An 18,170-nucleotide genomic window follows, 5' to 3' on the forward strand; every position below is an offset into this window, starting at 1 on the left:
CGGTGCAGCTAAGGAAATGTAGGAGAGTTGCTCCAACTTTTTCCTCACTTCTGCTCCCCTCTCAGGCTAATAGCATCCTTGGGAGCTACTCTGTGTATTTGCCTTTCACATCACTCAGCGCTCAGCTGTGGAAAAGACAGGGTGACAAGAGGGGATTCATTGCAGGACACAGGCATGTGCCACTGAGCCTGGGGCTCCTGAGGGGAAGGGGCTGACTGTAACCCCTTGTAATAGGGATTTCGATCTTGTTTCCCTCCTCCAGGCTTTGACTAGCCCCTTGTATACCTCTGGCAATTACAGTACAGGAGATCTGTCAAGACAAATAATGCTCACATTAGCAGACTGCTATGAAACTGAAACCTTTTTAAATTAATTGAACATGCTGGTATTTGGTATATTGAGCATTTAGCAATAAAATCTTCTTTCATCAGAGTATATAATGGTATCCTGGATTTGAATGACCATCTGTCAGCCAGAAAGGGTAGATAAATTACAACATTCTCTAATCCGATGGGCTGAAAGAAAACGTGTTCTCCTTCATCCATTTCCCTGAAAGCTTAGGTTGCTCTAGCACACAGCCACAAAACTGTAAGCAAGCATTAACACACTGCAGTCAAAATATTTTCTTTTGGGTTATGAATGAAATGGCCAGGTCAGTAGGCATGGTGCACGATTTGCTTAAGCACACACGTTGCCATAGTAAGATGAAATCTTAGAATTTCCCCATCATCCAGGAATAAACATAAGGTGTATTTGCAGATTTTTATCAGAAGAAAGTGTCACTGAATACCAGGAATGTTATGTTGCCTGTAATCACATTTCCATGCCTTTGACTATGCTATTTGCTCATCCAAGGAAGAAGACTATTTCATTGCACCCCTATCCCCCCGAGCATGTCATGAATTCGCAAAACAAAATAACTAAAATTAGAGACAGAAAAGGCTCTGCTTGTCAATCTCCTTGCTCACCTGAGTACGTGTTACGGTATAAAGAAGTGACAGTGTAAAACAGGAACAGTGACAAATGTGCACATTTCATACCTCCAAAACCTGGTCTCATGCTGAAGTCATGGTCATCTATTCGGAGCAGCTGCTCTGACTTCGTCAGGGGAGATTTGGTGATGTCAGGGCTTCGTTTTAGAATTGGGCTACCAGGAAGAGAGAAGCACAGCTATAAACCCTGAGCAGTGCCTGCGAGAAGTACGCGCCCGCTTCGCTCCATTACCCCTTAAACCTTTTACCCCTTAGACCATAACCATGCGATTGCTTGCAGCGGTTGGCAGCGTGTCATTAAAAAATGATTCCTGCGCTCCATATACAGCTTAGGCACCTGTGATAATTCTGGCACTGAGAAAACATTTGTTTGGTGACTTTTTATCTCTGTAAAATTATCTCTGCTTATAGCACAGTTTGGAGACAATCATTCAAAAGTGTGGGCTGGAGGAATAGTGTGTGTGGATAACTGGGGAAATGGAAACCAGCCGGGGAGGCATTTCTGACATTGAGTTATGATGGGGCATGAGGCCAGGAGTTAGGGAAACAATATATCAAATAAGCTACTGGCTGTTGCCCAGGAACAAAATGGAGACAGGCTGGGAACCAGGCCAGGAGGCAAGCCGACCCGTAACTTGGGATAAAATGATTAGCTCCTGCCCCAGATTTCTAATGAGGATAAAAAGGAGCATTAAAGGCCTGGGAGGTCTCTGAGCATTGAAGAGCCTGGGAGGGTCGTTCCAGAAGCTGTTGGAGTTGCACCAAATGCTGGGCAGAGGGTGCTCAGCTCCTCCTCCACATCCAAGGTGCAAAATGCTGTTCAGTGCCCCCGCGCTTCGGCTGGGATGGTGGTGGCAGCACCTCCTCGGTTGCTCCATCGTGTACGTGAAGCCTTGCTGCCCTCAGAGCCGGCTGCATGCTAGCCGCTCCGGTGGCAGGAGGGCTCAAAAACAGGAGGAAAGGCTTTGCTGGTTCTCAGTTTGATAAAAGGTGGCATGCTCAGAGAGGCTCTTGTCTGAATGTACACAAGACAAGTCAGAAATAGATTAAAGAAAAACAGGACGACAAAGAAACGACTGGGAATATGTTCCTGAGATAAAGTTCTTCCTAAATGAGGCCGCTTAGCTGTGCTGTGCTTCTCACAGACTCGTGGGCAGTTGTCCCACAAGAGGCCAATACAACAATCTCTGAACAGAGACCAGCGGTACGATCAGCGACTCCTCTCCCAAACCCAGAGCTTTATCTGGACTATAGAGTATCTTAGAAAAATGCTTAGTCTCAGTCTAATAATTTCCAGGAGTGGCCAGTCATCTACCTCCATCAGAGAGTTCTTCTAGTCATGAGTGATCCCTCGGGCATTTTAAACGGTGGCCCCTGCTTCTGCTTCAGATTTAATTCAGCCTCTGAAAGACCTGTGGCATTGTGAGTGTGCCCGGCTCAGACAGGGACGCGATATTAGCGGGTCGCTGGCAAAACCTTCAGCGTTTCTGAGCAGGCTTGACGGTGCTCAGAAAGGCTCTTTGTCCCTGGCAGTGGCAGCGGGAAGGATGAGCGGTGTGATGGAGACCCCGCGGAGGGGGGCTCAGCTCTGCAGAAGCGATGCTCGGAGGGAAGTCGGGCAACATGGCTTCCCCTGGGCCTCGCTGGATGCCGCTAACGGCATGACTCCCACCTAAATACAACTGGCACCCTCGGGTGGCGTCCCCTTCCCCTGCCACGGGGATGGGGCCGGCGGCAGCGGCCGGAGGGTTTTGCCTACCTGCCTTGCTTGTGCGCCTCACCGTGGGCCTCCCGTCTCTGCCGCTGCGGCCGGCTGCGTGGAAATAGGAGGAAAAGGGAGAGCTGAGACAGGCGGGCACGGGTGGGGGGTGAGGACATCGTGAGGGAAGCGTGGCGGGAAGCACCGGATCTCCGCGGCGGTACCTTGTCACATGTGTGAAATGGCTCTTACCTTCACTTTTTTACCTTTTTACCGAAGGTCGATGTCAGGCTGGGCATGGCGGAGGGTGCGGAGCGGGGGGATGCCGAGGCCTTGCGGCCAGGACAGGGCAAAAGGAGGGAGTCATGATTTTTCCAAGGTGGGATGCCACTGGTTTTGACTGCCTGGTGAAGCACCCAGGCAGGGGGCTCGCCTCGCTCCTGCCGCAGCCACGCTGCCCAGGGGCCTCTGCCAGCCGGGAGCACAACCATTACATCTACTCACCAGAGGCAGCCAGGTATTTTCATGAGAAGAAAATCTTTTCAAAGTGTTTCGGGGTGGGGGAGTAAAAAAACCTGTGGAAATATTTGTTTCTGGTTTCATACTGTCTCCCAGCTGGCTGTCAAGAAAACTCCTCTCGGGGGTTTGGCCAATATTTTATTTTATCATTAAAGGAAAGAATATTGCTTTTAGCAATGCAAGTGCTAGCTTGAGCAAAAGTAACATTTTAAACATTTAACTCATCTTTAATTAAAAGTTTAAAATTTAGCTTCTTTCTGTAACAAACACTAACTCTAATCAACTCTACTAATGAGACTTGTTGCTCATTAACATACATTCCAAATCCCTCTGCAGAGATGTAAAGCGGCAAAACTCCTTTTGCAATAACGAGTTTCACCACCCAAGCACCATCGTGGTGGGCAGTGGCCAAACCCCAGGCCTTGGAGGATGGTTTTCCCCTGGGCTGGGAGTTTTCTGAAAGCCAATAGTGTTGGAGGGAAATTCATCTTTCTGCTGCCACAGAGAAGCAGACAACCTCTGCATCGCCCAGACTAAAGGTGGGCACACTGCCCTGTTATCACTGACTCACCCTTTAGCGAAGCCTTGGCCAAGTGAGTGGGGCTGGTTTTCCAGAATCTGCTCTGTGCTTCCCAGAGGAGGGCTGGGAATAAGCCCTCAGGCGCACCACTCTTTGGGAAAGGTTTGGGCCATGCAGCACTATTACTAGTGCAAGAAGCAGCTTCTATGGCACTGCTTGGACCTGGGCATCATGTAGCAAAATGCTCTTGCAAATGCAAAATGTGCTTTCTGGGTCTTCCGCATTGTTGATACAACCTAGGGCTGCTGCTGCTGTGTCTCGCTATTGCCTGCTTCTCATCTGCTGTCCGTCAGGAAGTAATTTCACGTGTTTTGGGGATAAGCAGATTCTGGTGACAAGCTGACCTACTTACATGACTTTAAAGTGCCCTAGTAAACTCTTGGCTATTCAGGAATAAAGCTGGTATTCAAACAGGAATGAAGCAGGCCATGTTCTTAAAATTTCTAATTTTCATTTCTCTTTGTAGAGCTTATCTAGTGCTTCGTGCTGGCCCTGGCCCTATCCTGCCTGTCCGGGGACCCCTCAAGGCATGGCCATCAAGGATTCATGGCCAACTCCTCCCCGTCCTCTGCACCCAGCAACCCCGGGTGGTTCCTCTTATTTCTTCCAGGTGATTCTCCACTGCCCCTAAACTAAACTTTATTTCCTTATCCCAAGCCAGCATAAAATGTCCCCCCATGCTCCAGCCACTGCAGGGGACTGTGTTCATTTGTGCTTTGGTTCAGCTCCCATTGGTTTTTGCCAGTCCCATTCCCTTTGTCACAGCTCTGACAGAGCCTCCCCCACTTTCCTGCCTCCTCCTGTGGCAGCAAAACATTTCTACCTGATGCCAATCATTCCCCAGTTACTGCAATTTGAAGCCCCATTTCTTTCTACTCAATAAATAGCTTTTCTGGTCTGGTTCCTGGGAAGTGCTTTGCTGGCTGAGTGATCAACGGCAGCTCCATCACAGGACCCCATTAGCCTGCCCGTTCGGGCTGTGAATCAATGGCAAGCCGCTATGGCTTCTCCTTGCACATCTGCTGTCCCTGAGTGTTTGCAGCAGCCAGCCGTGCTCAGGAGATTCAATCCAGACGTTGCTCACAGATTGCTCAGCGCAACTGTCTGCCACTGCGGCCACGCGGTGTGACAGTATTGCTCCTGCCTTCGCTGGGGTGACAGGCCATCTTTAAAACTTGCACATAACTCCTGAGGTAAAATATATTATCTCCTAACAGTTACAGTGCCGAAAGGCATTTCATGGCTCATGAAGCTCACTGAGTCACTTTTATGAAAAAGCAACAACTGGAGCAGAGTGGCATTTATTCACAGCGCTCCCTGTGCATTGCTGGAGTAGCTCTCAGGCCCCTGATGGCAGCTGGGGTGATGCAACCTCTCCAAAGTCATCATTATTCCCCCAGGTTCCCCCACTACTACTTCAAGGGATCATGAGGTGCCTCTGCCCCAAAGGCTGAGGTTTGCTGGGGCTGGGCGGGAATGAGGCAACTGAAGCTTAGGATAGCCAGGGGAAAAAAAAAAAAATTTAGCAAAACCAGATTTTCGTCACTATCACTACAGACAAAAGGCAAAAAGCAGCTACTCTTTTTTTTAAAAGCCCAAGATTTACTATGGCACTTACAGTCCCTCCAACAAAGGAAAAAGTATTGCAGCGTTAGGGATAACCATGTCTGATTTTCGGAAGAGACAGTCCAACCATGACATCTGAAGGTCCCAGCAGGCATTTCCTAATGCCCAGCTTCACAGGATGTGTGCCAGAGGAGTGTCAGGTTCACACTTGCAGTGTGTATCAGAAACCCCACAGTACTCTTCATCTTTGAAATAAGAGCTTTTGGAAGCAACCACAACAAATGTGAGAGAAGTCACTACCCATCTTAGCCTTTTAGTTTGTAATTAGTTATGCAGCATACATTTCCCACCTATAAATTATACTCTTTTTTTCTCTACGGGAGGCAATACACCTGTAGTAGACAGTGACCTATTTTACACTCTTATTAGGATAATCTCACTAGGATCTGAGAACATTTCTTCCTTGAGGAGGTAAATCAAGATACAGTTTCAGTTCTTTGGGACAAAGCAAGATCCAGTGTATTTTCCTCAAGTGAAAGTAAGTTGCTGAAGTAATGGAGATTCACACAGTCTTTCCTGGGTCCATGGGGTGACATCCTTGAGGAACAGTGCTGGTAGGGTTGGCAGACTGGGCTAACACTAATGTTACTGTTATCAGATTTCATGAAATTCTGGGGCAGTCTGTTCTCTCCACCCCTTACAGTCGGTATTCTTAGGTCTGCAAAGAGGATGGCAGATCAGAGAAGAGATGTCAGAACAGATCCTGTCTCGGGATATGTTGTTGAGATGTGGCTGTGGCATAATCTCTGTCCCTTTGGTTACTTGCGCCATCAGCAATATTTTGGCCAGGGGCTGTGCTGGCAACTGACCCTACCCCGAGCAGAGGTGCCTGCTGCCCCGGGACGCCTGGCAGCCGGCGGCTGGGGAGAGACACCGGGGTGTCCCTTTCCTCTCTGCTTATCTCATGCCTGGGTGATGCCTCCACCCCTTCTCCGGTGCAGACACTGCAGACTCTCCCCCCATACCCTCTGAAAAGACGTGCTTAATTTTGTCAGATACAAGCTCTGCAACTCACGCTGTGCTGTGGTGTAGCCGATCCACAGCCTGTCCGACCACTGACGCAAGGCAAGGGAGGGTGTGGAGCTTGCTGAGCCAGTTTTCAGCAAGACTTTTAATTGGGAAGTAATGAAAGTGATGAAAACTCCCTCAGTGCTGCCAGCCGTGCCGTGGCGCTGGGCTCTGGGCTCCCTGTCCCTGGGTGGACACTGATGGGCAGCTTGTGCGGTGCCTGCCGTCCTGCACCCGCTGTGCTGCGCCGCCTTCGTGCCGTGCTGGGCAGGGGAATGGCAGGACCCGCATTCTCCTTGGTCTGCCCGTAAAATTATGGCTGGGCAAGGTCCTGACGAAACACCGCCTGAGACAGAAGGACCAGGAGAGATCAGCGGAGGCAGCCCAAGTCCCTGCAGGGGTCAAAGCCTTGACGGGGAGGACATGGTAGGGGCAAAGGTGTGTTGGTACTGCTAAAGAGCTGTGAGAAGTCTAAAGGTCTTATTAAAGACCTACGCCTAAATATTTGACTAGGTTTTGTTTCTCCCTCTGTGATCTCTGTTTCTCCCTTTTATGACCAGTTAGTGAGCTGGGATCACGCCACATCAGCATCATGTTAAAGGCAGAAATCAGGCGGGGTGTGCTGGATCAGGGAATGCGGGAGAGGCAGGAAAGGGCTGGGGATTGTATGCACAAACATATAGAAGGTGTCTGTAGAGAAAAAGTGGGGCAGGGGCAAGGAGAGCTTGGATCTGCAACAGAGCCTATGTGTCGGTGAGACTGAGGAGAAAAGTTGCCGGGTAGGCAGAGATGGGGAGGGAGGGGAAACACTGGGTAAGGCCAGAGGGGAAGATGTCAGAAAGAGCAGAGAGGAGACATCAGGCTCAAACAGTGCCTCATCATTGTGTGGGATGGCTCCTGGGCCATGGGCACCCTGGACAGTCCTGCATGAGTAGGGGTGTCCCCTCACCACAGAGTGGTGTGGGGCAGAGATGCTGCCCAGAACCTGGAGATGCACGAGCCTCGCTGGGCTAAAGAGCCTCCCAGGCTGTGTCCCAAAGGAAGGAAAGAGGTTTTGGGGCAGGGGGTTCACAGAAAGTTCCCCCATAACATGCATTTGACTTGCAAATGAATTGGGAAGACCTTCTCAGCAAGCAGGAGATGCTGGTGAGCAGGTGGTGCAGCAGGTCTGAGTGAAGTCTGAGAGGTGGTCCAGAGCCCAGAGAAGTGCTTTGCGGAAGGAGGAAAGGAGGTAGCTAACTGGGGAGAAAAACCACCCAGCACCTGAGGGAGGAGAGAACAAACTTGCAACGGGAAGAAGCTGCTCTTATCCAGCAACATGCACTGCAGGAGACACGATCTACTGTGTAACATACTAATTCCCAGGGATAATGTAGGATAGAAAGCCACTAATTTGTACTCAAATTAGGAGAGTTACAAAGTTGTGAGCTGTAAACAAGCCACTAAAAACTGAGGAAAATTAATCACAGAATGTATTTTATCTTAGCATTTGGCAAGCCCTTGTTTGCTTGTAATTATGTTGGGTCATGTGTCCTTATGATTCGGAGGTTTAAAGATGGTGAAGAAAGGTGAGCAATTGCCATTGCAGGTAGTTAAATTTATGAAAAGACATGGGGAAAGAGCACTATTTTCTATGTTCACAGCATAAAGTCTGAGAAACAGTGGGATTCAGAGCTGTTCTACCATCTTATTTTTGCGTGATACAGAAAATTCGAAGAGAACCCCATTTTAATCCAGTATTACTTGAATATAGATCGATCTCAGAATGCAAAATACGCAGAGGCAGGAAACATATACACACTCTTTGAATTTTGCACTTCCTTTGTTCTTTGCCTGGACATAAATACTGGCAAAAGAAAAAAAATTAAACAAACCTACACACGTTGATTATTCACAGAAATGTCGTGCCACCTGAGGTCTTGGCACTGTACATGACGTTGCAAAAATGAAAGCGCCCTTATGTGGCAGAAATTGCATCCAGTGAGTGTGTGTTTGTTGGGTTTTGTGTCACACAGGTTGAAAGGAAGAGTCAGAAGGAGCCGAAGGAACGTGACTGAGGTCCGTCGTGCCAGCTGAGGAGGAGGCAGGCATGGTGCCAGGGCTCAGCTAAGTGTAAAAGAGAAATGGATGAAGGGAAGGGGAGCTACTAATGGGGCCATGCAGAACATGCTGAAAGGTTTCAAGTCTGCCCCAGTCGTTGAAGAAAGGTTGACGTGTAAGCAGATGTCAGTACAGTGGAGATCAGGGAAGGGCATGTTAAGGGATATTTAGGTAAATTGGAAGTATTTAAGTCAACAGAGGCTGATGGCACTTCCCCAGGCACACCGGGAGTACCAGCTGTTTGTTACAGCCTCTGAGCTGTAAGCAGGTACCTCCGAGGACTCCTCACAGACAGGTGATGCCCCTGAGAGAGGGTGAGGGTGAACACAAAACCTGTTTTTAAGCAGGGGACAAAAGAAAGATGTTGGAGTTTTGACGTTTGGAAAGAAACTGGGACAAACTCGTGATCCGTTTGTCTGCCCACCCCCAGGGTTAACAAGATTATAAAGATCACTCAATGTGAATCTTTGCAATAATTGACGTCAAACCAGTCTAATGTCCTTTCTGACAGAGTAACTGGCTGCCTTAGCGTAAGCAGGAGGAAAAGTAGATTTGAATGAGGTTTTTAATATTTCATTACTAAACTAGGGAAATACGTTTGACATGAAACTGTGACTTTAAGCACGGTTGAAAGACTGTGGTTAGAGTAACCGCCATTAGTTTGCTGACGAGAGACATTAAATGACATCTCACGGATTTCATCCTGGAAACTACTAGTCAATATTTTCAATAATAATGCAGATAACAGAGCTATAAAACTGAAGCATGACAGCATGCTTGAGAGAGAAACAGAGATTTTGGAGTCTAGGATCAGAATTCAAAGCAGCCTCAACACGTTGGAGAAAAGGTCTGATGTCAATAAGATGAATTTCGGTAAAAGAGAATACAAAGAACTGCATGGAGCACAGAGAAATAATTGTACAAATGCAGAATGGGGAATAACTAGCTAATTATCAATACTACACTTGTCTTTTAGTTCCTTAATTACAGCAATGAAATCACTCTGTCTTTATAAGGGAAATCAAAACCATCAACAATTAAGGAATTTGTTTGCACTACAAAAACCACAGAATTGTAGCAATTCTGCTGTTGGGGCAATGTTGAGAAATATTCATACTGACACAGGACAGAGGCAGATTTAAAGTAAATGGACTGAATGGTAACAAGTCACCAGGCTTTTACCCAGAAGAAAGCCAAGTAAGGAACTGTTGCACCAGCATTTAAATCGTTGTCAGTGTCACAGGAGTGGAAGGTGAGAAACTTCCACTTCTTTGGAGAAAGAGCTCCAAGTGGACTCTGAGAAGCTACAGACAGCTCCACTGGACAAATTAGCTAGAAAGACAGAAAAACCCCCACCCATAGTAGACACCAGATAAATAGAGTATATACTGAAGAAGAGTGAGAGGCAGTTTGACATTTCTTGAGGGATGCTATGCACTATAAATGTAAGAGCCTTCTCTAAAAAGTTAATGACCTTATAGATGAGGGTGACCAAGCTGACACACAGTACCTCTATTTCCAAAAGGGTGTTGACAGATCCTTTCCAGACACTTGTAAAGAAATCAATCAGTCAGAAAGAAGGAAGTTCCCCATGTGTGAATGGTTACAAAATAAGAAACAGAGGAATAATGGAGAGTTTTTACTGTGAAGAAAGGTTTTCAGTATAGTTCCATGGAAATCTATGATAGGATCACTGTTGTTCAATAGCTTTGTAAATTATGTTGTAGACAAGAATAATTACTGGCAACAATATTTACTGAGGATATCTAACCATTCAAGGTAGTCAAAATCAGAACTATGGGTGGGAAATTGCAGCAGAATCTCATGATGCCATATGACTTCAGAAAAATTCAGTGTTAGTAAATTCAGAAAAGTGTACATTGTTTTGTACTTCATATTTTTAAATCTTTCCATTGTACTTTCAGAAACAATGTTAAGATAATGGTGGCCTCCAAATCAACTGTTACTGCTTAGGAAGGAGGTCTCAGTATCATTGTAGCTATTTCTTGGTAAATATCAGCTTAATGCTCCACAGTGCTCAAAAAGACAAACAGGAGGTTAGGCGTTGTTGGGAATGGAGCAGCAAACCAGGCAGAAAGCATTTCAATGCTGTTAGTAACACCAAGGCATGTCCTCATCTCACATATCCAATTCACATAGTTGGAAAAAGCAGAGCAGAGCAGGAGGAGAGAGCGAGCTCGGAGGTGGGGAGGGATTCCAGGCAGCCTGAGCAGGTCTTTCTGAGTGGGAAAGGAGGCAACGGCCAAGTGATATAGTGCAATGATATAAAATCAGGAGTGGCATGACGAAGGTGAACAGGAATCTGTTGCTCAAGACTTTCCACAACACATAACAAGGAGAAGAAATTTGGAAGGAAGTACGCAAACACAGCATGTCATCACACCGTGAAATTCACTCTCACCGAAAGCTGTGAGTGCTAAAAACGCAAGTGAGTTTGGAAGGTGACTGGGCAGTTTTTAGAAGAAATACCAGCAGGAGCATTTCAGATGTGAATCCAACCTCAGAATCAGAAAATCAAACATTTTACGTGTACTTAGAAGGGACAAGGCTGCCTTGCAGTGTTGTTGGGTTTGTTTGTGATTTTTTTTTTGCTGGGCTGCGGGTAGGATTGTAAAACGTGTTACGTCTCCTCACACCAGCTCATAAAACATATTGGAGTAATGGTGGGCTAGAAGACGATATGAAGCTGCTGATCCTGAGCAAGTTACATAGTGGCAACGTTGACTGGAGATTTTATCATCAGCAGCACAGTAAAGTGGCACAGTACCTGGGTGTATGAACATGGCTACAGAAGTGCCAGTAGAGACTATGTTCTGCCATGATTCACCTGAAGGTGATAGGAGGCTATGTAAAGTGTAGCACCAAAATAAGTTCTAGAAAGGGTGAAAGGAGGCTGGTGATGATGATGAAAGTAGAAAACATAATTTTCAAAGCATCATCATTTGCAATGATAAGCTGAGAGAGGACACTTTAGGCTGAGTTGTAAGAAAAAAACACAAGATTTCCAAGAAAAGTTGTCACGCAAGATTTAAGTTACTTGAAAGGACAACAGGGGTGGAGAGACAAATGAGAGAAATAGCAAAGCAATAATGAAAAATAAGTTAATTTATAACAGGGTAAAGAAGATGAACACTGTTGGAGAGCAGAAAAGGATTTCTGGACAGTGGAAGGAAGGGTAAGACAGGGAGCAGCAACAGCTGCTGGAGTAGAGAAGGAAGTTGCAGAGTAATACAGAGTTAAAAGCAACAGGAGAAAACTTAGCAGAGCTGTATGACAGGGCAAGAAATGTGCCGTGGGGCAAATAAATGAGGCAGGTGAAGAGGAGGGCACAGGAAGTCAGGGACAAAAAAAGAGAAACAGCAAGTTGGAGAAGAGGAGGAACCTTGAATGGGGGAAAGAAAAGGAGTGAAGGAAACAGAGGTGAAAGGAGGAAAGGGAAAGGCAAGTTACCACCAGGGGAGATGGAGAGACTCCAATTGCATCAGCCTGAAGCCCACGCTGGGCCTCTTGTTGCTCTCCTGAGACCCAGCACTGCTGGTGCAAATGGTGTCAAGCCACAACACAAACTGCTGATCCTAAAAAGCAGTGCCTTGGGAGCTGTGGGTGCTCAGTGCTCCACTGGATCTGGTTCGCTACTGATAATGTGCTCCTATAGGCAATGCTTTCAACGGGCATTTTACAGGCTTACTGTGCACTCTGAAGATCTGATCCAAAGACAGCTTGCATTAGTGAGCTTTGTTCATGCAAATAAATGCTTTCAGGCTCAATCCTGAAGATAAGATACAACAGCAAAACTCTAGGACAAGACAATGGCTTAAGGATTGCTGGGAAGTAAAGGAAAAAATCCTGTTAGGGATGAATTTATAAGGCCAGAGAAGGCATTAGGAGGGCAAGAAGATAGGAGCTGCCCTACATGTAAGAGGCAGCCTCAGTAAGGGTACCAGGATAGCCACGTGTGATTTACAGAGCTCAGACAGCCCCCACACAGGGTGGCCAGGGTACGGAGGAGCTGTCAACACAGAAGTACTATCCAAATTCAACAAAAGCAAGGGAAAGTAATGTTGCAGATGTTCAGTGTGATGCTGAGCCTTTGAAAAAGGACCAGGAAGGAACCATGGCCATAATGATGCAGGGTGGCTCCCATCACTTAGGAAAAGAGTCACTAATTGCAATAACATCTGAAAATGTCATAAAGAGAAAGATCTTTGGCCATGAGAGAGACCCTATGATAACAAGCCCAGGGCTTATTGTAGAGGATGTCATTCAACTGCTGTAAAAGATAGCTCTGACTGGCAGAAACATGGACAGGGAGCTCTAGAGGAGCGGAAAATGAGTTGCTATTTGGAGACCAGAGTGAGGCAAAATGATTATAACACGGCCAGGGAATGGTAGGGACATGACTAAAACCATGAAGCGAGACTCTTAGCTAAGGTTAAACAAACATAATCCGTAGATCTTGTACAGTGAAATCTTTTCTGCCAAGAGTTGTTTTTCTGAAAGGTGGTTATAATGCTGTCCGGGGAGATTTTAGGGTTAAAAAGATTTTTTTTCCCAGCAGTTAGCTCTAGCAGAACAACCTGGGCTCAGCTCCAGGCCAGTTCTTTTCCTATTGCTCATCCTCTCTAGCAGATTCTGCAGGTCTAATTAGCAACACAGGCTTTGGTCCTTTTGTTGGCATAACGATGTTGTGACCTTTAGTGACCCTTTGTATCCTTCTAGTGAGCCCCGTGCATCCAGGTGGCTTTCCAAGGGCCTGAGCAGTTGGGAAAGCAGCAGCCAGCCCCCTCGCTGGTGCTCCGGATCTCAGCTCCTTCCTGTAGGAGTTTTGGCACTGGGGGTTTAACAGGAGTAAAAAGCTTTGCGAACCCTGCAGGATTTGTACACCGCTGACTGCAAACTGTGAACAGGACTGCAAGGTGAGAGAGGTTTTATTTTTATATTGCTGCTCTTTGAAGTGAAATTCCTTTGAGGTGATTTGTCCTGGAGATTAGCAAAAATAAGTACTCGAATCTTTGACTGGCACACAGACATTTTTACAGTGAATTACAATATTGGAGAGCTCTGTAATAAGTCCCGTGCAATAAAGCTATCATCTACTTTGCCGCTTTCACTGTGACCGTATGCATACTTTGACCTACGCTTATTTGCCATTTTATTGTCACACTCTGCACTCTGTCCCAAAGCCTCATCACCTTTATTTAAGATATTTTTTGGGACCTGTTGCAAAATTCCTGTCATGCAGATGCAGTCCCCAAAAGACCGTGGTGCATACATGAACTCTTGTGGGCAAAACCATGTTTGTCTGCTCACCCTTCTTCAGGGCTGTTGTGTCTCCTGCTTGAACGGCTGCCTTGGGGTACCTGCAGTGCCAAAAATTGTGACAGAGAAAGTGTCTGATGCTGCGGCCCTCCATTCATCATACCAGCAAGAGTGCAAAAGCTGTGGGCTCAGCTGGATTTGAGCAGGTGAAAGAACAAGCCCTGGGGCTGAAAACTGCAGAGCAAATGGCGAGTTTTAATTGGAAAGCAGAGTTCAGAGCAAGTGAGCCTCCTTGGAAGAAACTAGCACTTGCAGAACAGCACCATCCAAAGAAACAAGCTAAAAGCCTATGTATTTCCTCCGTCAGCGGCACCACGAGAATCAGGAGCAAAGCTGGACACGTCTGTCAGGCACAGCGGGATGCTGGCAGCACACCCAAGGTAGCAGGTCTCTACAGCAGGTGCCTGCGCCGCCTGCCAAAACTGGTGGCTGGCACTGAGCCCTGGCAGTAGGGCAAGCAGATGGTCTTGTGCCCCTAAAGGGCTTCCGAAGGCTAGAGAGGCCACGGGTGCAAATCAAGTCACCCTGAGCATCCTGCGGTGGTGTGGAGCCAGCCTTTTCCATTTCAAATAGATTTCCTCTACCAGTCTCCACTGAGGCCTGTGGCTCTCTTCAGAAGGTAAAGGCTGCAGTGAAGGGATGGATTTCCATCCTGGTCCTTACCACAAGCCTTACAGAACAAGACATAACAGTGCTTAGAGAGGAGTGACAAAGTCAATTGCTATAACTGCTTCTGCATAATGGGTACTCAGGGCTGAGTGTTGAACTGAGGGGAAACAGAGTCAATAGCCAAATGTTCAGGAGCAATCTTCACTGCAAGCTGTTTCTGATGTTATGTAGCATCCCCCCTTGCTCTGTTTTACTTCCAGGACCTATTTCTGTGATGGAAAAGGCATCGACTTTGACTGAAATGCAAAGGAACTGTGCCTACTTCAAAACTGTCTTATATGATGTAGGTGGCCTATAAGAAAGCTGGAGAGGGCCTTTTTACAAGGGCATGTAGTGATAGGACAAGGTAATTGCTTTAAACTGAAAGAGGGTAGATTTAGATTAGATGTAAGGAAGCGATTGTTCCCTGTGAGGGTGGTGAGGCACTGGCACAGGTTGCCCAGAGAGGTTGTGGCTGCCCCAGCCCTGGCAGTGTCCAAGGCCAGGTTGGATGGGGCTTGGAGCAACCTGGTCTGGTGGAAGGTGTCCCTGCCCATGGCAGGGGGGGTGGAACTAGGTGATCTTTAAGGTCCCTTCCAACCCAAACCATTCTATGATTCTATGATCAGCAGCTTAATGTATAGGGACCTACATGTGAGGGCAAAGAGGGCTGGCTGTACCTCTAAGACGAGGTGTCCTGCCATACACAGAAGATTGGTCATGTTGGGCAAACAGAATCTCCCACTGCAGGGCTGCAACGGAGACCATGACCGCAATCCCAGGAGGTCGGCAGGAGTAACTCCATATACAGCACCTACGTGAAGACTGTACAAATACTGCACCCAGTCCTGATGTCAATCCTGAAAAAAGCAGTGAAGGGACAGAGGAAAACAAGCAAATGACTGAGTCAAAGCTTGGGCAACATCCTACACTGAGAAACATAAGAAGCTTAATCTTCTGAATATATCTTAGCAGAGATGAAAAGGGGGCTTGATCCACCTGCAAATACCTGGATGGTGAAGAGACAAGCTAGCATAGAACAGGAGCAAATGGTTAGAAGCCGAAGTTAAAAAATACTTGTGATCCTATTCTGAGTTTATTTGACACTGAAAGTAATTATCACAAATTAGGAGTTCGGTGTACAATTCATACAGAAGGATTTGTTGTTTGTGCTTAGCAGGAAATCGGACGGATGACCATAATTGTCCTGGTTTTACCTTACAAATTATAAGGCTGTTCAAGCCATTGATCTTTCATGGCCTGTCCCATCACAGGGGAAAGTGAGCACTGAACTGGGCACCACGCTGCTGATGGACAACCCTACAGCCACACACCAGCTTTGCTCATCTCTCCCCATCAGCCCTCCTCAGGATCAGTACTGCTCTACTGAGGCAGAAATAGGCCAGAAATGACCTCCCGGGCTAGCGTGGGCACGCTGGGAGGGCAGTGGACCCAGCTTCTCAGAGCCGCGACACCTCGAGGCTTTCTGATGGGCTTGTCCTGGCACATTTACACCGTATATACAAAGCACGGGTGAAGTAGTAGTTCCTACATGAACTGAATAGATATTTCTTTTCCATTTTCATGTATTTTTAACACTCTGTTGCTGTGATTTGTTATATCATCACTTAATTGCACTGACACTGTTAAGTGTTTGGTGGAGTGGGAGTTTTCATTAAAGATGCTAAACAAGAACATGGCTGTGTGTATGCGTTCCTCTCTTCTGGATGCTTTTCAGCTTAAATGGTGGTAACCTTGCTTCTCACCCCTTTATTTTGCTACAGCCAGCATATCACCTCTGCTGCCACTGTCACGAAACTTCAATGAAAACAAAGGTTTCATGGCTGTCTTGCATCCGTACTGTCTCTGGTAATGCATCCCCTGGGGGCTGATCATAAATAAAGCCACCACATCCATTTTGCCAGTTATACGTCCATGAAGGTGGCATCACTGCTAAAGCCATTCCCTGTGTATAAAACGGCTTATGGACCCCCAAGTGCCAACCAGGATACTGCAGTCACTCTGTAATGTAGCCCTGACTTGCTACAAGGGGTACAGGAAAATGAAGAGGCACTGCACTTTCCATCCCTTCCACCTTTCAGTCATTTTTCCTGAAGGCTAGCAGGAGTGGCTTGAATTCTTCAGGACTGTGACATTCCTGCATTTCCATCCCCATACACTTTACAGTATTGACAGTGGTATGGAGTCATTGCAGAACAGAAACAGTGACTATAGCAAAGCTGAAATGACATAGGTTCAGTCTGTCACATGCAGAAGTAATAACATTTGAACAGAAAACTAAATGTGTCAGCTATATTGTCCAAAAAAACCCCAAAGGATTTTTCCTCCAAATGTACCTTGTTATGTGCCTGAGTATAAAAAACCTCCTACAAAGTTCCAAATATTATGCAAATAGAATATAAGTAATCAGAATTCAGTTGTAGCAAAACCCTTCCTCAATTCAAAACCTCCTAAAATGGCTGTCTACAAGATAGCGGGAGAAAAATGTCACATAGTCTTTTTGTAAGAGAGGGAGAGAGAGAAAGAGAAGAACAGATATTATTTTAAAGAATTTTAAATATCTTAATTCAATACTCTGAATGCTCTTTCTGTTTCCTCTGATAATTGACCATAGCCTTGAAGTTTGCAGAGGCACTTAAATTTTTTCCTCTCAAAAGCTCTATAAAACAAATTGTATGGGAATAATAAAATAAATTCTGAATGTTTTCATTTGAGATCTCAAGTCAATCTAATCTTCAGTGAATGCAACAATCCTCATGGAACTAAATTTCCTCTTCACTTTCATGTAAATACTCTACCACATTTTAACCACAATAAATATAAGCAAACACCTTTTTTTGCACCCTTTCAAACTTTGAGACATCTCACAAACCCATTTTTGGGTGGGGGAGCAATGATTTTCACTGTAGAAAATGCATTAAAACTTATTCATTGGCAAAAACAGCAACAGAAAATATTTTTGACTCGGAGATCACAATCTGCAAATGCAAACTCTAATTATCTGTTAGTCATTATATCTTCACCTGAAACATTACATTAGTCCAAACTGTAGCTATTTGAATGTAAAAAAATGAGACTCACCTGCCTTTTTTGTATACCTCATGTATTTCTTTTCCTTGTCGGTGGGCTCTGCATTCAGTTGATAAAACCCATCCCCACAACAGGAGGAAGATGCTAAAATGCATTTTATGGACAGTCAACATGTTATCTGAAGGTTCTGTATCCAGAAATAGTCCATACAAGAAGAAGAAAACCAGAATGTAGATCCTGTTCCTCTTTTTAAGACATTATCGGTCTGATCGTTATTGGAAGGATGTTTACTCATACAAAAAATCATCCTGCAGTATTTAATCTGGACAGTGGGGAAAGCAATTTCCACTAAACCTATAAATCCTTCTACGTCAGATGGCAGGGATTTTCTAGCAGTGTTGAATTCACGTATTCTCAGAGAACAATTATTTTTGTCCAAACAGGCTATTTTATTAATTGGTTTAAACTGAACCCTTTTCAAGTACATGTAGGATACGGCACATATATATATTTCTGCCTGATTAACCAAAGTAGTGCAGTTGGTCAGGCAGATGTCATTAGTCGTTTTTTAATCACCAAACTTATCTGTGTAGCAGTGATGTTTGTT

The 18,170-nt window shown here is 45.9% G+C and overlaps 1 protein-coding gene and 1 long non-coding RNA gene across 2 annotated transcripts in view; one reads left to right on the forward strand and one right to left on the reverse strand.

Annotated features, from left to right (window-relative positions):
- Positions 1 to 17,876, reverse strand: part of LOC126046224 (gamma-aminobutyric acid receptor subunit rho-1) — a 30,874-nt gene extending 12,998 nt beyond the window's left edge. Inside the window, exons 1-3 of the mRNA XM_049818354.1 lie at positions 17,615 to 17,876; positions 2,752 to 2,805; positions 1,041 to 1,147 (exon numbers count right to left, since the gene is read on the reverse strand). Coding sequence (XP_049674311.1) covers positions 1,041 to 1,147; positions 2,752 to 2,805; positions 17,615 to 17,736 — 283 coding nt within the window. The 5' untranslated portion in view covers positions 17,737 to 17,876. The remainder of the gene's footprint in view (positions 1 to 1,040; positions 1,148 to 2,751; positions 2,806 to 17,614) is intronic.
- On the forward strand, positions 2,042 to 15,136 carry LOC126046231 (uncharacterized). The gene is made up of 3 exons (XR_007508272.1): positions 2,042 to 2,414; positions 13,265 to 13,461; positions 14,734 to 15,136. It is a non-coding gene; the product is annotated as an uncharacterized LOC126046231 (long non-coding RNA).
- Positions 17,877 to 18,170: the final 294 nt, after the last annotated feature.

Source organism: Accipiter gentilis, chromosome 15 (assembly GCF_929443795.1).
Source record: "Accipiter gentilis chromosome 15, bAccGen1.1, whole genome shotgun sequence".
In the NCBI taxonomy this organism is placed as follows: domain Eukaryota; kingdom Metazoa; phylum Chordata; class Aves; order Accipitriformes; family Accipitridae; genus Astur; species Astur gentilis.